At 41.4% G+C, this 24,293-nt stretch overlaps 1 protein-coding gene across 1 annotated transcript; it reads left to right on the top strand.

Annotated features, from left to right (window-relative positions):
- Positions 1–2,393: 2,393 nt before the first annotated feature.
- CDPF1 (cysteine rich DPF motif domain containing 1) lies at positions 2,394–23,239 on the top strand. Its single transcript, XM_026114150.2, has 4 exons — positions 2,394–2,716; positions 13,711–13,830; positions 16,101–16,212; positions 21,827–23,239. The coding sequence occupies exons 2-4, from the start codon at positions 13,718–13,720 to the stop codon at positions 21,974–21,976; spliced, it is 375 nt and encodes a 124-aa protein (XP_025969935.2). The 5' UTR covers positions 2,394–2,716; positions 13,711–13,717; the 3' UTR covers positions 21,977–23,239.
- The last annotated feature ends 1,054 nt before the right edge of the window (positions 23,240–24,293 follow it).

Here is a 24,293-nt window from a genome sequence, read left to right as displayed (position 1 = left end):
CTCATTCATTCCTTCCAACAAATACAAAAATCAATAGATGAAAGATCCTGAGAAAATAGCCTAGAACATATGAAGTGCACTGCCCAAAAGCGGCTATACCTATTGCTGAAAATGTAAAGGCCCACCCATATAGCAGATGCAAATTTTATGAGCCAAGGAAGATTAATCAATAAACTTCATAAGGAAGACTGGAGGTGGCTGCATCATTCAGGGAAAGAGAGACTCTGCACAGCCTCTTTGTCCAAGCAAGCCCATAGTCCCATGTGGGAAATACAGTGTGTTGAGGAAAAAGAAAAAAACGTAAAAGGAGACCACAAAGCAAACACGTCATAAACAATCCCTAGCGAAAGAGTGAACTCTCCAACAGGGATCAGCCAGGAAAGGAGAAAGAAGAGCAAAACCTGTTATATTGTACTGCTGCAGTTTTCCTGGGGAACCCCAAAGTGCAAAACTATTGGCAACTGGGACACCGGCACAATATTTTTTTAATGCTGTCGAGTACCCCAGAGATGGCAACCCACCTGTAGATTTGTCCATACTAACTTGGTCTGTTTAAAATTAGACTGATAGAAATAAAGGTCCCTGCACTTCTCCAGAAATATCAGGAAACTCCTGATGGTCTAACACTATGATTCACAGATTTCTAGAAAACTGGGCTGTCTTATCCACCCAGTGTGAGTCAGACCCTGCCTGCAGCACAGTCTTCTCCAACTTGCCCCTGTTTATCTTCCACATCTAACCATGCCACTCTAGATGTGGTCCCACAGAAAACTTTCTTCACTCTTTGCCTGAATATTCATGAGACTTGTGAGCATCTCACAAAAGCTGAGTATGGCAACCTGTGAGGTGTAATTCCAGAGCAATAACGGAGTTATACTGAACACATGCTATCAAATATTTTCCAAGACATTTTTTTTTGGAAAGGTCTAAAGCAAGACAGTTTGTGAGGAAAGGCAGTATCTTTTTTAAGACCAAAGATCCAGTTAAAAAAAAGATGGACAAATTTTTGGGCACAAACCTTTCTGGCGATCTTAAACTCCCCTGGGGTTAAGTGGCAAAACTTTTTTTTTTTCCCTTCTGGCTCATTCTAAATTGGGAAGGTTTTCTAACCTCCTCACTCAGAACTTGTCTAGAAGTTGGGCTATTACTGGTAATAGATAACTACAGTATCCCTGGTAAAAAATACCTGATTTCTTAGCACTGCCTCATTACAGAACACGGTTTGCTTATACTAATGGTGCATTGCATCTATATAGGTGGTTTAGACTACCTTGTATTTTCCAAACCATTCGACTAGCCCGAAAAGTGAATTTAACCAAATCCAGTTTTATGTGTCAGTTAAAAAAGTGGTTAGAGATCTGAAGCTAATTTAAATTCAGACTACTTTTATGGTGACCTTACCATCCCTTCTGTATACTGGCCTCTCTCCAGAAGCTCTATTCTATGGCAAGCAAATTACTAACAAAAAAAATAGAAAAATCTGTCACAGTTCATATGAAAATTTAATGAGCATGCCTGCGCTTCTGTCAATATAGATAGAATATATAATTAATAGAGTAAGAACCCTTAATAACTTTCATAGAGAAGTCTTTAGCCAGTTTTAAGCTTGCAGCTGTAACCCTCTCCTCTCTAGAGATGCCTGGAGATCATTCAAGCACTCCAGTCATGCCTAATTCTATAAAGTTTCCTACATCCAGACTGGCTGGGGAAATAACATTTTATTGGCTGTTTAGATGAACTGCTATCTGATTTGTTTCTGTTAGTCTTTACATAGGACTGCACTCTGGAAGTGAAGAACTTTTTCATGAATAATTATGATTTGTTGAACTTTGAGTTCACGCTGAATATTATTACATCAGCCTGTTTTCTGTTTTGGGATGTAGGTGAGGCTGCATAGCCCAATTTCAAGCATTACAGCCAAAGGATAAAGAGGCGCTCTCCTGAGATTTCAATTCATATTTCATCATTTGCTCATTCCTTGTTGAAATTTGGTGACCAGCAACTTTTTATTATCTGCAGCAGCTGCAACTAATTTCAGACAAAGCAGTGACCTTCTCACTTGCAGGGTCTCATGTGCCCAAAAGGCAAAACCTTCTTTCACATCCAAGAATGTAACTTGCAAGTTTTTATTATTAGACAAAGAATCTCTTGACTTCAGTTAGTAAAAGAGATCCTCTCTGGCAGGACCACTAAGTATAGTCACGATTTGCAGTCTTCTCCGATCTTAGCTGCTCTCTTCCAATTATTAGTGCCATTTGCAATACGAAAGCGCTGCTGCGCCCCCGGCCCGCACCCCGGCGACCTCCCGCCCCCACTCCCCGCGCCCGGGAGCCCCCGGTGCCCCCACCGTGGCTCCCGGCGCGCTGCCCAGGCCGGCCCTTCAGCGCCGCCCCACGGCACGGCGGTACTCGCCCGGGCGACCGCCGGCGCCAACGGCCGCGCCTAACGGTCCGGCCGCGCGTCCCCTGCCGCTCCAGCCGCGCGGCTTCCCTTCTCTCGCGCTTAGTTCCCGCTGCCGTTCTGCAAAACTCTCGCGTTTATCAGCGAGCAACGCGAGATTTTACCCCGAAAGGGCCGCGCGCAGTCTCGAGCCCCCAGGGCGCGAGAGGCCGGGCGCTCCGCCGAGCCGCGCGGTAGGCCGAGCTGGCCCTTTAAGGAGGAGCAGGGCTGGACCGCGGCGTCATTGCGCCAGCGCGGGAAAGCAGGAAGCGGCGCGGTGGGTCTGCGCCGACCGCAGGGGTTGTTTGGGGTTGGGCTGGGGGGTTCTGGGAGCCGCTGCTCGCCTGTGCCCATAGCGGTTCCTGCCGGGACTGGGGGCTGCGTCTGAATGAGGGCCCTCACCAGGGAGAGCCGGAGTAGCGGGGCTGGGCTGGGCTGGGCTGGGCCGGGCCGAGCCGGGCCAGCTGGAGTTGTGCCTGCCTTTGGCAGCCAGGCCCCTGACCTACCTGGAGGTAGCTACTGCTAACAGTAGGCAGGGGTGAATCTTTGTCTTGTGCAGACAGTGTGCCCGGGGTCTGAAGAAAGTGTTTCCTTTGTCCTCCCCAGGCTGGAGGCCTTTCTGGAAGACCGGTGGCCATACCCCTCCTTAAGAGGCTTGCTGGCCTTTCAAAGTGCTGTTGCAGAGGCAGAGCACAGGGCCTCTTCATTGCAGAAGACAGCAGGTAGACAGAGCCTCACTGCAGAGGTGGGAGAGCAGATTCAAACCCCGTCTTGGTGTGGGGCGGGAGAGGCTTCAGATATGCACTTCCTACCTCCAGAGTGCCCAAATCACTAGACCATAAGTTACACTGAGCAGAGGGGCCTTCCTCTTCAAACTGCAGAAGCAATTGTGAGAGGAGCATAGGTGAAGAGAAATAGCACAAGCCTGACAGTAGCTGGCTGACTAGAGCACGCACTTAACAGAGGAGACACCCTCTGAGTCTGGATGTGGAGCCAAAGCTTGATTCTGATCATTTTCTTCTGTGCAATAGTTTAAAATATAAAGCATATACTTTCTTTAAAAGAACATAGTGGCCACAGACTCCTTTTTTTAAAGGAACTTGGCTGAGTTGAGGTTGGAGTTATAGGATGCCACCTCAAAGGGGCTTGTGCAGAGGATCCCAGGAAAGTTCAGAGGCATACAAGAGCATTATGCAACAGTACTTTTGGACATGTGCAAAGGTGGAGCTTTAAGGACCCTAGGAAATTCAGGGAAAGCCCTCAGGTCCTGTGAAGTTTAGATGTTTCCAATAAGAGGTTGCACCTGAACAGGGCTTTTCAGGATCACAGCTTTGTGCTTGGACAACCTTAGAGCCATGGAAACAATTAGGTGCTCAGTTCCCCTTGAAACTACAAGGGTAGGGATTTTGTAAAATGCGTGGGAGGTGAAGTACCACAGTTTCTGGATCTGCTGTGAGAACCCCCATAAATCTCTCTGTATCTCAATGCTAGGAAATGGTCTGACTGCTTAAGGAGAGAGCTTAGTCATGTGACTTTCCTTCAGATTTAATCTAGACTTGTTCACTAACCTATTACTTGTCTGTAAGGCACTAGGGCTGGTAGGAGAGTCTCTATAAACATACTGCAAATTGCTATCAAAATGAAGTCAGTTGTGTCTTGGGAATGGTGGACTAAATCTCTTGAGCCATCTTCCATGTACAGGCCTCTGTGAGTCAAAGAATTGGATTTGTGTACTGGTAGTTAGTTATACCTGTATTCAAAGGTTTGTGCACTGGTTAAGCTTTTTCAGTTAGGATTTTTCCCCTGCTGTAATTTTAGCAATACACCCATTTGGAGGAAGTTAATAACACTGTAAAGATAGCTATAAAGATATTGTATGCTGATTTATTTCCCTTAATTGACATAGCTTATAAGTTGTACTGATGTGAACCTCTGCTTTAACTATATCCATACAATTCAAATAGTGTATGTTTTTTATATAGACAAAATTTAAGTCCTTCGTGCTTCAGGATGCTGTGTCAAAATGTTGTTTTCCTCATGCCTTAGTTTCCCGGGTAAAGGGAAAAGTTATTCAGGCAAAGTAACTGGTGCAACAAGAGCATTACTTTACATCTTGCCTACAAATATTAGAACAGTAGAGACTCCCCTGAAAGTTTTGTTCTGCACGCACACACAGCAACCTGGGGTTGTTTGGAGGTGTTCCATTGAATAAGATTTTGAATTGATAGTGTAGAAGATTTGGATTCCATTGTTAACCTCACTGGGAATGGAGATTTGTTCCCCAGGCTTGCTGAGACACTAAACTTCCTAGCATGTACATTAGCCTTACACTGCCCTGTTTACTAAAGCAGATCTTTTACTGACACAAAAAACAACAAACAAAGCCAAAAAAGTAGCTGCCAAACCTCCAGTAGATAAGCAGAGACCTGAGATGTGAATTAAAAACTAATCAGTTAGCCATATGATTGCTGGGTTTGATTTTATTTCTCTAGGTCAGGGTAAAGCAAGGGAGGGTCAGCTTTTTGTTATGTTTTGTTTCTCAGTGCCTGGCAGAAAGAGCACTTTTTACCTGATCTTTCTGTTTCCTTTTCACTGGCCTGCTATCACATAAATATGCTGTCTCCTATAAGGTATCCTTCTAACTATACCATAATAATTTTCCACTAGGCCCCCTACCCCAATCTGTTCACTTATTTTGTTGTATTTTTCCTAACATAAACTAAGTCAATGTATTACTAATTAATCACATTCAGATGCATACATATATACAAAAAGGAAACATACATTTAAACCTGTAACATAAACATCACAATGTTCTTAAGTTTTATTCATCTATAGCTGTATCTAGTACTTCTACCAACTCTTAACATAAACATATGGCATATAAGATTACTATCAAGACCCTATCAATTCTGCTGCTTACTTAGCTCTACTCTGTAGTCCATGCTCTTCACTTGGGCCTTAGTGTAAGCTTAGACCAATCTATCCTTGCTTAACAGAGAGAGAACTGAAGCCAAGGGAAAGTTACGTAAGTATCTGTGATTCTTTGAGGATGCTGCTGATCCTCACTGTATTTCGAGTCTCCTGGGAGACAAACCAGAGCTGCGAGGATTTTGCATGTCTGCCCTCCTAGCACATGACCCAGTAGGAGTGTTCAGCTGTGCAGTTGTAGTGAATTCTAGGATCCACTAATCTCTCTCTCTGATGAAATATGTCACATGTGAAAAATCCTGCTTTCCTCCTTTTTTTTTTCTACCTGTGATGAATGGAGCTGTAAATTTGTCCAGAAACTTATGGAGGAGGAGAACATAAACACACATGCTCTGCAGAACAGGCTGTGCAGACTACAGAGCATGCACAAAGTTCAGCAGCCTATGGTACAAGATGTCTCCCCCTGTTTAAGAACAAGTATAATTGCCCTGTTTCAAATAGAAAGGTATGGAAATGGTTGTTGTAAGTGAGTCTGCCTGATACCTATCTGATAGTGTTGAAAGGAGCAAATTCAGCCTTAATTCCTGCACCTTTTTTAGGCTAAGTAATTCAAGTAATGACTGGGGGGCCAAGTCTTTCTGAGAGGAACAGACTAATCTGAAAACAGAAATTCACACCATTAATGCATGGTTGAATTCATGTCATTTGTATTGCTATATGGTTAAAAAACAGGGATTTACCATATACATAAGTCACAAAGTCTGGAAATCACTAGTCCACATCTGAAGGATTAATTTCAACTGTAACCTGTAATCAAAGAAAAAAACAATAACCTCAAAGTTGTGTGTGTGTGTGTGGGGTTACCTATTTGTAAGTTCTTGTGCCAAAACTTCCACCAAGTGCCCTGGGAAAGAAGACTTTCTAACGGTTGACTGGGAATGGGCTTCTTGGCTTCATCAAACATATTGGGAGTATCTGTCTCTTCAGTTTTCCTCATTGCTTGTTGTTCACAATAGCTGAGACAACAAAACTTGGCAAACTAAGTGCCTTTCAGGGGAAAGGACAGTGCCTGTAAGAAGGTGTGTGGGGCTATGTGCATGGGAAAGTTACGTATGTAGAAGATCGAGGACTTTATTTTGTGTTCTCAGGCATTTTGAACCTGACACTCTTTGCCTCATACCCTGCTGAGTAGTTTTGTGGGGTTTTTTTTCCTTTTTAAAGCTTTTGCTTTACTTCACTATGTAATCCTTACCTTGAGCTCAGTCCTAACAAACTGAGAGCATCAGTCACATTTTGCTGAAAAGAATTCACTTCCCCCACTATGTTAATGTTGAACTTGCTCGTCATAGAGGAGAATGGGCACTGGCTGTCACATCAGTGACATGGTAATACACAACCCCCAAGTGCGGGTGAGAAGTATTTCCTTACAGGTGCGAATTTGCTTACAGTAGGGAGATAAATCACTGAAGCTATATTTACTGCTTTCAGGATTATGTTAACTGGCAGTGTCTTATTTCCTGATACACCGTGTTACCCTCTCCTTGTGTTTTTCCACAAAATCTTGCTGTTCCAAATTTTAGACTATGTTGGAAAGTGTTGCACTAAGTTTAGATTGTGCCTAACTGTGCTGATACTTTTCACTGGTGCATGTGCAGCCCTCCATAATTCTTCTTAAAGGACAACCTAAAGGGAACCACCATCCCTTATGTGTTAATAGCAGGCGAAAAATAGGATGGTAAGACTCTATGGATATTAATCCAACAAAGCTGTAATAGGGAGCTATAGTTTGAAGGGGAGCCAAAATCAGTTCAGGACAGGATGTAACCTATGGCCATAGCATGCTTATTTATTGTGGCTGTATCAGAAGGGAGATCTAATGATATCAGACCTCAGGTCTGGTATACCTTGTATAGGCAAAGAATAGTTATAATCCAGAACTGATAAAATTTCGATGTTTGGATTTCGTGTGTTGCCTTCTTGGCACTGTATCCCTATAACTTTGCTGTGAAAAGAGGGACAAACTTGCCTTGCCTTCCTTTAATTTCTGAGCCATTTTACATACAGAATGTTAGAATGGCGTCATGGATGATGATGTGATAAGCTGTGTGCTCTGCTTAGGAAAATCTTTTGGAAGTGAAGAAAGGAAAGAGGAGTTGAGTGGAAAAACAGATATGACTATGGATAGTTTGGTGGTTTTTTTCTTGGGGTGGTGGTGAAGGGGAGGAGAATATAATGATGCTGTAATTCTCCCACCTATGTTTGTATTGTTTGGGGTAATACTTGTACTGTCGTGTAACAAAGAGGTCTACCATTCACCATGCCTCTGCAACCAGACATAGGTATGGCTTATACTATGCATGCTTGGCAACTTACTTTTATTTTATCCTATAAATCATTCTTACTGCGGTGATCCACTTAGTTGTGTTTTTACAACTGAGTCACTCTTAACAGGTTCAGCTGAGTCGCTGAAACAAGGATTCCTAGCAGCTACTGACAGAAATACAGCCAGTCACCATGGCTGTACAGCTCTGGTGCGTCCACTAGGGGCCAGTGGTATATGCCAGTTAATCAGTGCCTTGTTGCAGCATTCCTGTGTGAAGCTGTTAAATTCTCACTTAATTTGAGATTCTTCTATATTAAATGCTGTCTAATTCAGAGCTGGCTGCCTGCCGTATTCAAGTAAGGAGTACTTGGACTGGATTTTTTTTAAAAGTGTTGATTTCTTAGCGTTTAAAAATCGTGTATCTTTTGAAGAAATGCTTTGTTGAGATTCATCTTGTGTTCATAAAGACTTTTTACCTAAGGAATGGTTTTGATTTGCTTATATACATTATTCCTCTCTTTCTTCAGACACGCCCCTATTCAAACATTCCCTATAACTGTTTAGAAAAAATGCTTGCTTTCACATGGCCTTCAGGGCTAGCTGCATGGATTAGCCCCTAGGAGGGCTGTTTACCCTGCTGCCATGGGGAGTCCTAGATCCCATGCAAGCAGCAATGAAGAAGCAGGGCTTAGGCCTGCTACATGATCACTGCCTAGAGGGAAGCTGTGCACTGCAGGGATTCAATTCCTTCAGAGCAAACAGATCATAGCAATACCAGCACTATTCCCTTGGTCTGAAGGGAGAAGTTGCTGTAGCAAGTGTAAGGTTCAGTGTAGTCAAGTGATCTTTTGGGGACGTAATGGGCGTGAAGTTCCAAGTGGCCGCACTTAGTGGACTTGCGTTCCTGGGCTAATTAGTTACCCGGAACCCAAGGTAAGTCAGCTCAAAGGAAGAACAGGGAGGCAGCCAACGAGTGACCTAAGCATACCTTCAGGGCAACAGCATGAAGGAACTGGAGGGAGAGAGTTGTTCGTGTAGGAATTAACTAGCAAGTAAGAAGGTTCTGCTGTTTTCTCTATTACCTGAGCAATTAGGCAACAGATCAGTTTTCTAAAGGAGGTGAGTACATTTCTGCTGCTGAAGTGTATTTAAACTTATACCACACCAAACACTGCAGAATAATTCAGCGTTTGCTAGGCTACGAACTCAGTGGCTCCTAGCAGTCTAGTAGAGAGCAGTGTGTACCACAGAGAATCAAGCTGAGAATATTTTAATAGGTTATCGTCATCATCACTGGATAGTGCTGGAAAAATTTGGCAGGAAAAAGAAACAAGGCTTTAGTTTGATAGGATTAAAGGGGTGTCAATGCTGGGCTTATCTGACACCCTTTCAAATCAAAGTCTATGTCTGTTTGTAAGCAGTTTCTTGCATAGTTTCTCTAGTTTATCAGTGACTCAAATACATGAGTCTCCTGCAGAGAATTAAGAGGGGCTGAAACCATGCATTGTAAAGACCTGTGCTAATAAGGTTTGAAGCAAAGAAAATCAGATTACTTATCTGTGCTACTACTTTGCCACCGACTCTGACAATTTAATGGTGATTTATTATTTCTGGCATGCCCTCCGGGCCTGTTAGCAGAGTGCTCCAAGCAGAACTGCCCTGAAGTTTTCAGGAGTCCCTAGAGAACTGCACTGAGAGCCATTTCCCCCCCATCCATATCATATATCAGCCACAGCATGGAGAAACACTGTTATACCACTAAGTTGTGCCTTCCTTTTACTATATTTATTTACGTAGTACTGCATTCAAATCTGTGTGCTTTACCTTTCACCATGCCACATGGGCCAACCTCACACGTGTCCTGCAGTATTCTGGGCTTGACTTGGCAGGTTTCTGCTGAGTGTGCTAGTTCAGGGTTTGATTTGTAATCAGGCATGTGTGGGTAGCTGTGTTCTTTTCAGAAGTGCTATGTATGTGCTCAAAGTAAGTATGTGTTTAAGTACCTTGCGGCTTACAGCCAAAATGCCAAATGCTTTGGCAGAATTCAGTTCTAAACAAGCTGTTCTTAAAGACTTCTTCATTACATCCAAGCCAACCAGATATTTGACATGTTTCTGGGGCATGGTACTTCAAAAATTCCCAAAGAAAAGAGGAAAACCCCAGCGATAGCACTGGTGATGATTTGAGTCACTTGAGGTCAGAAAGTTGCCTGCCTTGATTATAAAGGGATTAGTCTTGTAGACTTTTTTCCTCCTCAAGAGATCCGTCATCCTGTAGCTGGTGTGCTAGAAAGAAACTAGTTCTCGTTCATTCTTCATATGTTTGCTTGGAAGGGAGGCAGATACTATGACTCTGACAAGCTATCAGGCATTTTGCTAAGGTTGGGTATAGGGCTGAACCAGTGAGTTTACTTAGTGATAAACCAGAGTGTCTCTCTTAACTGTGTTTTTACCTGCAAACTGCTTCTGCACATTAGTTATCTGACATAAAAATACAGGATTTTTTTTAATTGCAGAAGAGTGAAAGTACTAAAAGCTTTGTGAGAGTGCATCTTAGCACTTGTCTGCTTCATGGTTTAGACTGAAAGTGTGAAGTACATGCACGTAAGTTAAAAAAACTTATTAAATCTACCATTAATTTTTTTTCTTCAGAAGGAAAATGGCTTTATTTTGTTATATAGCAAACTTTACTTCTGAATGGGAGCATTCACACAGAAATCTGTGTGTGTATTAAATTCACACCTTGGGTTAGTGACCTTAACTTTCCCAAGTGCTGCTGTATAGACAAGCTCTCAGGACAAATGCTGTTCCAATGAACTGAAACTTGGTGCAGCTGATGCCAGTGACCTGTAGCTTGGAGTAAAATGGAAAGCATCATAAATTTGTCTGTGCCTTGCAGGCAGGATCATATGCTTTTCAACTGGCATGGCCAAAAATCTGTTTGTGCATAGATATCATTCCTTCCCAGTGGTAGTCACTGAACAGATTCTGTTCTGCATGCCAACAGTCTATAAGAGAGCAGGTGTTTCTATATCTAACGTACTTCAGTTCTGAACCCGGGGCTGTTCTCTTGACTTGGGATCAGGACGCACTCATTCCAAAGTCTGTGATTCCCACTGCCATAAATACTCTTTTGTTGTTGTTGCTCTTAATTTTTTGGTTTGTTTTAAAGAAAACGTAACCATGACAGCCTTCTGTATTTAATTCAAGTGATCTTCCATACTCTACCTCTGCAGGCTTAACTGTTTTCCCTTTTTTTAAAAAAAATGATCACCAAAAATCACACGCATTGCTCTGAACTGAGTCTCATTCAGACAGGTGGGTGTCTTCGTATTGCTACTGACTACCTACAGAAAAAGCAGCTTTGGGTATGTTTGGGAGATTTCTCTGGTAACGCTAAAATTTAGGTTTCAAAAAGCAGACTTCTCAGTTCAGTTTGTGTATAGTTTGAAGAATCCCAGTTTTAATGTACAAGGAAAAGTACATAGCATATACATGCCTTATATCTAGCTGAAAAATCTGAAAGCGCTTTAGTTAATTCAAGTCTCTCAGCATCCCTGTGAGGTAAGTAAAATACACAATATCCAAGGTTTACATCATTTTCCAAAACACGTAGTTGCCTAAGGTATTCAAGGGTTGGATGTATTTATTAAACCAGCACCCAGGCACATTGGTGTTAGATTTGGAGAGCTCCCTATACTGCTGAAATGCAAGGAATGGCAGTGGAAAGCAGGGGTGGGAGTGAAGGAATTAGTTTGACAGGATAAGGGAGACTATTTGCGAAATTAAGTTTCAGGATTTAACAGGCTGAGGCTTTATGAGCTAAAGGTCCAGTATGAAACCTCTGTAACCTCTAAGGATCTTGGGGCTCCCTGTTCTTCTGGAATATTAGGTAACAAGTAGTCACAGCTCTGCTTCACCTTGCCCCTAATTCACCTTAGCAGCATATGTTTCTATAGATTCGGTTTCACCACTTAGGGTGAGCAGAAATAGCAGCTCACTGTCACTGAAAGGGGGAAATACAGGTCCCTCATCTCAACCCTCCCCTTCTCCTGGCTGTGAAGTTTTGCCTCTCACTTTGGGCTACTGTTGGCAGTTGTTGGATCCCTCCACAAGCCAGTTTAACTTACTAAAACAATGGAAAAAAAGACAGTGGAAGAAAAAAGAAAAGTAAGGCAGTTCTGTTATTTTTGACTATATTAGTAGGTAGTGTGGTGCAATAAGGCTGAAGTCATAGACCGAAGTGTTTGGTGCTGAGTACCTGATGTCCCACTCTGTATGTGTTTCAGAGGGTGTTTCAGAACGCTTCTAGTCATCCTGTGGATCAAATGCCCATTAGTTGGGCGTTCAGGTTGGAGGGCACTAGGTGCACCTCTGGAGCACGTCTTCCGGTTTAGTTCCATCAGAAACAGTCCAGTTTGTGTGCCTTAAGGTTGCTCCGTGATGCAAACCAAAGTGTGGTAGGTGGGGACAGTCAGACGGTTAATTCCCAAAGCATGCCCCTGACCTGAATAAAAACATTAGTAGAGACACAGCCTTAATGAACTGAATCAGCCCTATAGGCAAAGGGTATGGCTGGGAGGCTAGAAGAAGGGGGAATGGCCTCTGTTCTTTGGCAGGAGAGAGCTGTACGTCAGCTCATCTGTGAGCACACACAACCAAATCTGGACTAGTCCAGTGTTTCCAGTGATTCCTAGTGTTTCACATTCCTGACAGCCTAATGCAAGCTGTGCTTCACTTACAAAAGTGATGGGTTTGCAGCAGAAAACTGCGTGCCATAGAAAATCTGAGGGCTCTTAGCAGTTGGCTAGAAAATTGAAGCTTTTAGCTAGGTAAATGCATCCATTCAAGAGAATGCTGCAGGTGAGTAAAGATATCCAATTTGCAAACAAGCAGTCACATTCCATTCATGGATCAGTGCAGGTTTTGGGCATGTGCGTTGTGTTTGATCTGATCACACATACACACAGAAATCAATCCTAAAAGAATACATTCCATGCCATGCTTTTGGAAAACTGAAGGGTATGACTCTCAGATAAAGTGGTATCAGTTACCAAGTGTAAATCAATGGCCAAGATTTTAAACAAGTTGTCTTTTAAGCACCAAAGATGATGAAAAATGGCATCCTAAAGTTTGTACCTCATGACTGACAGCTACATCTTTAGAGTGGGTGTCTGAAGTCTTTCCTAGAGATGGACAATAGCTTTTGCCTGGGTGGATTCTCTGATGTGTAGTAACATACGGATGCATATTGCAGCTTTTTCCTCAGTGAGGACAAAGCAGAGTCTCCCTCTTCTACCTATTTTCTTAAAAATTACAAGACCTAAACATTTTTGAGACTACCTCCTTCTCTGTCTTGGTTGGTTGGACTGGGCCAACACTCTAGATAGACACGTGGTGTGACTGCATCAGCCTCACTTCCCTTGGAAGCCAGATAATAACAGGCAGCCACAGTTAAGCTCACAAAACTCTGTTTGAAGGTGGCAGTCAAAATGCAAGAAAAAGTACATAGGCATTCCTATAAGTATACCATTGCAACACCTACCTTTCTGGTACCTGCCTCCTGAGTGGAATCCCAGCCCTTCCACAGGCTCCGTTTGCAGGTCATGGGAAGAGACGGATGCTGCAGCCCGAGATGGGGATGCTGCACACTGGGTGGGGAGGTGCTTACGGAGTATAGGCCTCAGTCGAGCAAAGTGTTTTCCAGGTCACAGCTATGTACTCCATTACCTAAACTCTTTCTTCGATCAAGTTGTAAATTAGCAGGCGGGCTTTTATAGTTAGGCTCCAAGGCTGTAATTTCCAAACCTGTCTGAGGAATTTGGAAGTGTAACTGGGGCATGGGAAATCAACTTGATTTAGGAGAAATGATTTACTAATCAAGGCCTGTAACAGTCAATTCCCTGCTGGATTTTAATTTGCATAGCCAGATGTCCCACATTAGTTTAATTATCTTGCAAATATGTTCCAAGTACAGCCTTTTGGAGCTAAAATATTTTTGGTTTTCTTTGTAGGTAGCTTGAAGATGGATTCTCACAAAGAAGCTCAGCCTAAAGGAGAGTTCAAATGTCAGCTTTGTGGCTTAACAGCTCCATACACCTACTATGGGCAGAAGCCACCAAACACGCGCTCTATTGTGTGAGTACAATTTTTCATATTATAGACTTCATTTCTGCTATGGGCATTAGAAGCCTTGTACTGTGGAATGATGTATGCTACATACACTCAATAACATGCCATATTGACCCTGAATATGAGGCTTGGGATTTAAGATGACCTTCATTTTCCAGAGGAAGGAAATCTTAAAAATTGTCAGCATCGATAGCAAAGGAAAAAAAATAACTTTCTCATCCTGCTTCAATGCAATGCAAAGACTCGTATTTAACCTACTTCCTCACTGCACTGGCCACTCTACGATTTACCTGCACCATAATTTTCGTACTAGAATATTGTTGACTGTCAGCCTAGCGTTTCTGGGAATAGCCCTTTACCTCACAGCTGTATCAGCTGGGTAACACTGTAAACATAACAAGAATTACATACATACGGTAGAAACACTTTTTAAGAGCTGTTTGACATTTGGAGTTTCAAACAGCATTGCTTTTTGCATGAATTAGACAAAACTTTGGCAGAATGTATAACATTAAAATGTGTGGAAATTTAGTACATATTTACATTTCAGGAGACTGAAGCTTTTTCCTTCTCTACCAAATAGAGATAGTTTGACCAGAAAATATGCAGTCACGACTCTGTCTGCAGACGTTAAACTCCCCACAAAACAAACATTTAGCTTTAAATGTACGAGTAGCTCTTTTGAGGCCATCCTGGTCAATGAACTCATCAGGCAGACACGGTCAGGACCTCACTGGAACTGGAAGTCAGGCATGTACTCAGTGTTTCAGCTTACTAAGACTGCTCAGTTACTTGTAAAATGGAAACAGCTGTTGGTCACCGCCTGCTTGGGCTGACATCAGTTCTGTTATCCTTGGGCAGCTGTATTTTTATCACTCCAAATCCTACAGTGCTACTAGTTTTCCCCCTCCCACTCAGAAGAATGATGGATCACCTTCAATGAGGTACTCATGTAAAGAGTCTGAATCAAAGCTGAATGTGACTCCTACTTTTAAACTGACCCGGATCATTGTTAACATCTCAGCTTTATTTAAACCATTCATATTCAAACAGCAAAAGAATACTTGTGCTATAATAACAGCACTTCCATACACGCATAGGAGAAACACCTTTACAGACTACCTTTATTGCCTTATTTTCTGGTCTACTCATTAGTCCTAAGCACTGCAGGAAATGTATGCCAAACATGAAGGCTTGTACAATGGCCAGGTGTCTTCATTGATGATGGCTATGTTAAGACTGTGAGGCTTGCAAGGGGAGTTTTACAAAGATAATTCAATCTTTGTATGCTGGAAGACTTGTTGACAAGGTGTTCTCCCATGCCTGATCTTTCCTAACAGCGAAGGCTTGAGCAATACCATTTTTTGTTTGAGTGGATGGGAAAGCGAGAAAGGAATACACTCACAGACACACACATACAAACATTTAGGTACGTACATATGTAGAGAGACAAGTAAAGGACAGTATGAGTTGTCAGAATATCTTTTAAATAGGTATTGTACTCCATTTTACTATAGAGTTCAAGGTTGATTTAAATAAATGAATAAGCTAGCCTTGCAGAATGTGCTGTGCAGACATACACCAAACTGACTTCAGTAACGCTTTGCTTGGAGCTCTCAGGAATAATAAGGCATTAGTCTTTCCCAAGCAGGTTGCCAAGTTGCTAATAAATGCACTCCCTCAATACCCTGAAGCAAACAGTACCGTCTCTGAGATAAGGTCAGAATATTTCAGATCATTATAATGCTCTGTGCTAGTAGCTCCTGTCTGCAAGAGATGGGAACCTTAACTTTACTGCAGTGGCATAACTAAGAGCAGTAAAAGCTCTCTTTATTTTATACTTGCAGACATATCTTTCAAAGAGAACTCCTTATTGAAAGTGCTACAGCTGAGATGATAACTTGGCAAGGTACTTAAATTGGCCATGTGAAGGAGTGCCTGTCATAAAAATGGAAGATTAAAAAAACACTTTAAGGTGGAGCACTGAGAAAAACTTCGTAAGGCAATGCTGAGATGATCACCAATTGCTCTCCTTTTCAGAGGAAAGTTACAGATAGGAAGTGCCACAGTTTAAGACTGAAGGCAGGCCCAAGGTTGATTTTAAAAAGGAAGGGAGTGGCATAGCTGTTCCACTGTTACTTGTACAACACTAGGCAGTGCAAACCAAGGAGGGAGGGCTGCTGCCTTTTTATCCTCCCTCTGATTCTCCCTTTCAACTCTTCTCCTGCCATTGCTGTGAAATCTACCCTTAAAAGTTTGGAATTATTCTGTTCTAGGCTTTTGGAAGAAAGCTATGTTATGAAGGATCCTTTCACCTCTGACAAGGACAAATTCCTCATCCTTGGGTCTCAGTGCAGTTTGTGTAGCAGATCAGTGTGTGTCGGTACAGTAAGTAACAAGCAAAACAAGCATTTTGTCACTGCTTTTTGTTCCAGCCCCTGCGACCTACTAGAAAAAGACCAAACAACAACGAAGACCCAAACAGCCTATTTTTAAGGCACGCTGGTTATCTGTCTTGTTGGATCTCCCACATAAAGCTCTTCATATTAGTAAATGAAAGTGGTCACCAACTTTAAGTGTTTGCTCTGTTTGAAGTTTCCTCTATTTACACAATCCAACCTCACAAACACAGTGAGTGCTCTTTTCCACTGTCTTAGCACAGGAAGATGTGAGGGAGATCATGTATTGCTTCAAGACTCTCAGGTCCTTCCTTGCAGCAGCATACTATACCAATGGTAGAATTTTTTCCATAAAGGAGGTATGAATGTCCACAAATGGTTAGGTTTGCACCATCCTCTTTCCAAAAGCTGGTGTAGAAAGTGAGCAGGGAGAAGAGCTGTGAAGTGCTACAGCAGATCTCTGAAGAAGGAATTTGAGTAGCAGCCTCTAGGCAACCTTAAGCTACGAATTCTGAGTGCGGTTCAGAAAGGTGGTGTAAAATTACAGTTGCTTTAATTCCTTCTCCTCAGTGCAAAATTGGTCCTTTTGTTTGCTCTGAGTTCAAAGTAAAACTGAAGAGAAGTTATTACACAATTATCAGTGTCCTGAGGCTGTACTGTGCTTCTTTGAGGCAGTACAATGAATTGAGAAAACTTTTAGGTTACACTCCTTTCCCTTAGTGAGCCAGTTCTGTGACTGAAGAGATATAGGCAAGACTCATACATGACTCATGCCAAATATCTCCTAATGGAGATCATGCCATCTGATCATTTACAGAGACAGCAGCATATATTTGTTACACTGGACACCATCACCCTCACAGCAGCCAGATCCTGGCGTTCTCTTCCAAAGTGTTCATTTGGTCTCCTGAAGTGCTGCATTTCAATCTAAAGTGCAGCTGATGGCATTTGTGAGAGCTTACCTCAGTCTTGAATGTCAGCTTCAGCAGTTTTCACATTTAACCATCTCAGCCCCATCCATAATTGCAGCAGTTAGGGTCCAGCATTCGTGACGTGATCCTTCCTAAAAGTAGCTGGAAGCAGGAGTTTTTTAAAAAACAAACCTGCTAATGACTTTGTGAAGATGTGGAATTTTTTCTTCATGATATGTTTGGTGGCCAAGCCTGGTGGCCAAAGTAACCTTTGGCCCTGCTCAGATCATGAGGTGAGATAATCTGGGTAACTGAAAGAGCTCAGCTGCCAATGCCAGACAGTTTCTGTGGGGGAACTAGAGCAAATTCTCTTGAGCAAAAAACAGGGTCAAATTACACTGACCAAATTCAGAGGGTTAGACAGACACAGCCAAAAAGAAATTGGCATGCTTGGACAAGTTTAGGTGCAGTTCTGACTTGCAGGGAGTTAACATCAAGGACAGATTTGGTGCACTGTCCTAAGAGGAGAAAATTGTACCATAACATCTTTCTCCTGTTCAGGTTTGTTTTCCATTTCTGAAATCTCCTCTGTCATTTAAAAGAATGAGAATCACAAAAAGGTCAGACTAGAGATTGCAACTGAGATTTGTTTTTCTTTCTGGAATTACCTGAGGACTCCTGTGGGAGTCAGATGAAGCCCTAAAGCTCTCTGGTTACATTTTTGATAGCTGGGCTCTAGCCTAGTAGCTCAAGGCACTTGTGTACCTACAGCCTGTAGAGGCAAAGCTCACATGTGAGCAAGATCTTCCTTGTGACAATGTCCTTGTCTTGGCTGGCAGTCAATTCACTCCTATGAACAGCAAGAGTAAGAGCAAACATGCAAGCAGTAAAGCTAGTCAGATAGTTTGGGCTTATGAGCTTGATTCCTGCCCTAACAAGCCAGGTTTATCACTCCTTTTTAACAACACAAGATTTAGCAAGTGAGGCGTATTTTGAGCAAACTTGAGCACATTTTGCTGGTTTCATCCCCAAATTCTGTGTTTTGAATTTAAGAAGGATTTGACAGATATTTCCAACTCTAGCGATTAAATTTATCAGAAATACTGAGTTTCAACCTCTCAGTATCTTTCCACATAGTGTATCTTTCTGAATGAAGGTGAGGCTCTGAATTTAAGAGATTTATTAATTGTTTCATTTAATTTAGGGCATGACAATCTATAGAGGACACGAGCAGTGAGCTGGTGGAAGCTTCTCTTAATCTTTTAGCATTCCTGGCTATTTTGGCTATTGTGGAAATATGTTGATCATTTACCTGTTGTTATCTGAGTCTTCAAGATTTCCCTGATGGTATCACTCAAAGCAAAGCCTTGATTGTAAATAATTGAAAATAAATTTCTTACCAAACTGGCCAGGCCAGATAGTGAATCACACATATGACTATGGTTACAAAATGTCTTTAGCAATATGGCTTAGGTAACATTGAGAGAGATTTGCAGAAATGATAATTAACGCTGTAAACACCCACACCAAAGCAGGTAAACACATACTATTCCTCTTTCATGTAGGGAAAATTAGAGTGCAGAGAAGTAAAAAATTAACCAAGGCTGTGGAGAGAGCCAAAGCTGGGATAATAATTCCATGGGTTGTTTTGGGTTCCTGATTGTGCTTGACCCAAGTGGATCAGTTCAGCCCTATTCTGAGTATTTCCATCGTGTTTTATAACATAAGCATTGAAGGTAAAGAAAATCATGCTTTCTTGGGCCCTTGTAGCAAAGCAGCAGACTTTTATGATGGAAAACTTTCAATGGCAGGTTGCTTTAGTTTTTCTGTTACTTCAAAATACTACTAGCTTAACCTGAGGCAAAATTAAGAGATTTCTCACCTTAGATTTGGCAAAGGCCAAATTGGATTTAATTTGCTACCTTTTGTATCTAAGCAGCTGATCAGATTTTAGGCTTTTCTTGAGGCACCCCTTACACTGGCTAAAGTGTCTTTCCTTGTAGTTGGTGTGCCAAGGAAAATTAAAACTTCAGCAGCTGTTCTGCAGTGTGCTCATTAGCTCACTTCAAATATTCTTTCAAGTCTCACTAAGTTCATTTATTCCAGTCAGCTGGCAGCATATATCACTCTACTAAACCAATCTTTGACACAGTATGGTGATAAGTGCTTTGGGTCCAACCAGAAATAATTCTTGTAATGATTATCTGTAATGTCTTTAAACATGCCAAAACGCTATAAAAAGGAAGATAATAACAATGATTTTAAAAACCCTTAGAAAAGTCAACCACCCTTCTCCCTGTTTCCCTTTCAGAAAAGCAGAGAGGAAGTGATATAACCTGACCGTATTAGTCATTTAAAACAGTTAAGTTACTTCTTCTGTTGTGACACTAAACATAGGAAAAGAAAAAAGGTGACTTTTGGAGAAGAGAAGAAGATAGGAAGCAAATTTCATCCCTTATTGCTCACCACTGCAGACGCTGAGTAAACACTGACCTTGGACATGACTGTAGGTATTAAGTGATATACGTAGCACTGCAGCTACTTTCCACTCAACTTCCAGTCATGTGAGGACAATCCTGGACAAGGTCAGTAAGAATCTTTTCTTTACATAGAATTTCCTTTACACAGAGTTTCCTTTACAAGTGTGGTAAAGATAATATCCACGTACATTACTTTCAGACGTGATCCTTGTGAAAGTAGAATAAAACTCTGGCAGTAAGCTTTGGCAAATCAATTTTGCCTGAATTGGACTAGTAAGCAATGAAAACAGCATTGAAAACAGGCCTGGCCCTCTCCTACCTTGGTTGTGGAAAGGGTAAAACACACTAAAGAATTATCTGTTAAGCACAGAACCTTATTAGGATAATGATCAAAGAAGGGCTTGAATATACATAAGTGTAGTTTGTAGGGCTTTTAAACAACAGGTAGGCTGAAGTAACCTGTGCTTGAGAGAACAGGGGAGGACTAAGGGTATCTCGACCCACCCTCCAGAGGTGGAGTTGTTCATATTGCAAACTTTGCCTACATCCCGTAGGCTCAAATCAGCTAAAATAATTAGGCAACTCACTTGAAAGAATGCAAGCTGATTACCTGTGAGGAGCTGGGTCTTAATGTCGGAGTTTGCCATCTGCAGAACAAGGGGCGACCCTTCTCACCCCACCCCTCTTTGCCTTTGCCTAGTATCCCATGGGGCAATGCCCACCATTATGGAGCCAAGAACTTGACCTGGGGTGGGGGCAGCTGTGTGCCATAGTGTAATACAAACAACAGCAGGGCTAAATTAAACTCTAACCTCCCCTTTTTAATTGGCATCTTAAAGTATTAGGGATACCAAGAGACAAAAAACAATAGGCTATGGAGGTTGCACAACTGAAATCCCATTTCTGACTGTTCACAGTGCTTTTCAAGGAACAGGGTGTAGTCTAACACTACCTCTGAATACAAAGAAACCTGGCAGGCAGTCCAGAAAGGACAATACATGAAGAGAAAGTTGTTCCTCGGGCTTGAGAGTCACAAAGAGGCAGACTGATTGTGATTTTGATATAGTCATGTGTTACCCCTGCACCGAAGTGTGGGGAGTGACATGGGAAACAAAAGAGAGAATAGAAAAGCAGAAATATCCAAGCCAAGACCCCAGAGTCAGCCATAAATGACTATGCCAAGAGGAAAACTTTGCTTGCTATTTAGGTAAAACCCAGGGAGCCCACTGCTCCCAGAAAGATGTCCTGATCCATCTGAACTGATGTCTTTATTCATGTTTAAATCCCCAAGAATAATCCATCAGCAACACCAGCTCCAGCTTACCCATTAAATCCTATTTGGAATTTAGTGATCCGCACACCAGGAGAACCATGAGCTCCAGCCTCACCACAGGGCTAAAGAATAATATATTAACAAACTTTTCAAGTTCTTAAACTGTGCACTGCAAATAGACCATTTCTGCTTCTTCCTATTCAATACCTCTCACATCTTATTAGAGCTAACTGTGTGAAAAATAAAAAATTGGGTCTGTAACACCAGCTAACTGAATGTCAGTGAAACATGTCAGATCATAGTGTCATTCCATTTTAAGGGCAGCAAAAATATTTCCTCTTTGCACAAGAGATTTTATACTTTCCCATCATCTATTCAGACAAGAGGCATCAACTCCATCTTTAGTACCACACGTGTTTTGGGTTTTTAATCAAAAGAATACATTCAAGATAAAGGTGGTTAATGGATGAAATCTTGGTTAATGGATGAAATCGCAGTTGAATTAAACTCATTTAGCTATTCTGGTTATTCACGGAACACTTCTGTGGTGTTCATTACTATAATACTTGTTATGCCTGTTGATATTCCCTTAGGGCAGTACCAAGCACATAGATTGATACAAAGAAGGCTATGTTTTGTTGGGAGCTGTGGAACAAGGTGCAACTAGAGTCTCTGTGAGCCTACAGCCCCTGGCCTACGTTCTTGTTGCTTGTTTTTGCCCTTAGGGCATTATGTGGAGATTGGTGGGGGAAAAGCTTTCTGACACTTCAAGACTCACATGGCAGTGCAAGAACTTGGAAGCTCCTCCAGCAGAGACACGTCTTCATAAGCTAAATGAGGAAGAAAGAGAATTCTAACCATAAATGTGATTTAGAGAGCCTGTAACTTAACCAGTTCCATTTTGTGTGTGTACTTTTTTTTTTTTTTTTTTTTTTACAGGAGTGTAGCTTGTTTTACTCCAAAAGGTTCTGCCTCCCCTGTGTGAATGACAACCTGAAGGCTTTTCCTTTGGAAATACAAGAAGATATGGATAAAAGGAAGCCCCAACCAAAATCCTTCCCCTCTAAAAAAATGGATGCAAGGACTTAAATACTGAAGGACCAAAATAGACAGTTTTTTGGCTGGGATTTTGCCTCTCTCCTTTTCCAGACTATCATGTTGCTCCTGTTAAAAGAAGTGACCTTCATCAGCTTGCTACTACAGAAAACAGTAACACATTTCCTTGCATTTGGCTTGCCTTCAAGCATCATCATGCAGCAGTTGCAGTGCCAGCAGTATGGCCTAAAGGTGTTGAAAAGCCAGAAAGGCAGGCAGACAAGCCTGTTGTCACCACATTAAACGCATGTAGTAAAAAACCTAAACAGCTTAAAGCATAGGAAATACATCCAAATTTCACATTTGTTATTTTAATAATGTTTTGTGTTGTTCTTGACACGTCTACAGTGTTATGAAAAGCAGAGACCGATTTATCTGGCTTAATTCAGCACACGTCCACGGAAGTCAGCATACACCATTGTTAACCAGACAATGTGGTCTTAGTAAGATTACAGTAGGCAAGGAACTCAAAGTTTTTTTTTTTCACTCTAAAATAAACCCATTACAAGAAAATGTCATAGATACTCTTAGAAATATCTAGATTTTTGAAGGTCATAATCTCAATACTAGCACCCTTTTAAGACGTCTGACAGTAAGTACTCTTATAATAAAATGCCAGCTGATACTTACAAGTCTGCAGTCACTTTCCACTCAAACTTCTAGTCCATACCAGGATAGCAGTGGGAGTGATTAGGGACCCTTACTACATCCACCTTAGGCTTTGCGAATAAAAATGACTTCACTTTCACATCAGATAATCTGGAAATAGAAAAATTCAGCTAATAAGTTCAATTCTTTCCTGAAGTGTGCAATTAAACTGCAACTAGAGTAAGGATCCAAGAAACATGATTTTGGTCACAAAAGGGTTAAAAGTTGTTAGGGAAAAAGCAATTGCTTAGCTCAAATATTAGCTTTGTGATTATGTACGTTGACTGTGTCTTAGTTACAAGGAAGATTTATATGGTATCTGTATCACACCACTTAGTCACACACTTTGAGGATATATCTGCAATGCTATCTAATCACCAGGTCACATCATTTAGTCAAGCATTTGTTGGGCATTGGTTCAGAACATGTTAATGTCTTGGTTAATATCTGCCATTTTCTCAGCTCTTCCATCCATATGTTTTGTCATATGTTAACTTCTGGAGTTAATCATTTCAGTGGAGTGAACTGTCTGTCTGTTAAAAGAACCCAACATAATTTCAGTGAGTTATTTTAAGTTATTTAGGGCAAGAATAAATAAATCTTCCTTTTTTTTTTTTTTTTTTTTTTTTTTTTAATTAAATCGAACCCAGTATAGTGGTGGCTTTAGTTGATGGCTGGGATTTCTAGCAGTTACTAGAAGAGCAATAATGGACCTGTTTGTTAGTGCCCTTCTCAATCTCTAGGTGCTTAAGGACAGAAAATGCATACACAGCTGTAATTGTCTTTAAAAATATATATATATATATATATATATATATGCATTAAAACTTACTTAGCATTTCAGATACCTATCTGCAGTAACAAAGGACTTCCTTTTCAGAGAAAGTGCTAGTAAACGTGTTTAAAATGGGTTGTATTGAATTGCAGCTGCAGGGTAGAAGAGGGGGGGGGTGGGTGGGAAATCCCTGCTTTAAAAGTTGTAGTGTAGCTACTCTGTACAAATAAATAACAAAGGCATATCCTACTCAACAAAAAACAAAAAACAAACATCATTGTCTGTAAAGAGACCATGAGAGATGCTAGGAAAATCACAGGTCTTTTCCATGTGAAAACTGTAGTCACTCTAGTCGAGCTGACAAAAAAAAAAAAAAGAAAAAAGAAAAAAAGCAACATAGGTATGTGAGAGTACATAGTATGTTTACACAAATGTATGTTCTTCTAAAAGTGTGGGGTTTTTTTTTTTTGTTTGTTTGTTTGTTTGTTTGTTTTTTGTTTTTGGTTCCTTTCTGTCACAGTGTTTGTAACAGGGTCTAGCTTGATGCTTCGCTTGAAAGTAGGTTTTAAAAGCCTGGCTAACACAGTTCATATCTAAATGGGACTGCACCTGTGGGTTGCATGACATGCAGGCATGTCATGGGACAGGGAGATGCACCCACTAATGTGCTGGGGAGGACCTGCAGTGCCTTAGCTGTCTTGTCACCTATTCAACCTTCTCTGTCCCCTTTAAAAAGCACAGTTAACACATTTATTTGTAACCATTATGTTTGCCCTTATGACAGGGTAGAACAGTAATTTAAAGTCATCACAAATGACCCAATCTTTAAATAGTTGTAAGTTATATTCAGGATGGAAATATCACAAGTCACAAATAAAATTCAGCTGT

This window comes from Dromaius novaehollandiae, chromosome 1 (genome assembly GCF_036370855.1).
Source record: "Dromaius novaehollandiae isolate bDroNov1 chromosome 1, bDroNov1.hap1, whole genome shotgun sequence".
In the NCBI taxonomy this organism is placed as follows: domain Eukaryota; kingdom Metazoa; phylum Chordata; class Aves; order Casuariiformes; family Dromaiidae; genus Dromaius; species Dromaius novaehollandiae.
The sequence above is the reverse complement of the archived record's forward strand: the minus strand, read 5'-3'. Positions and strand labels throughout refer to the sequence as shown.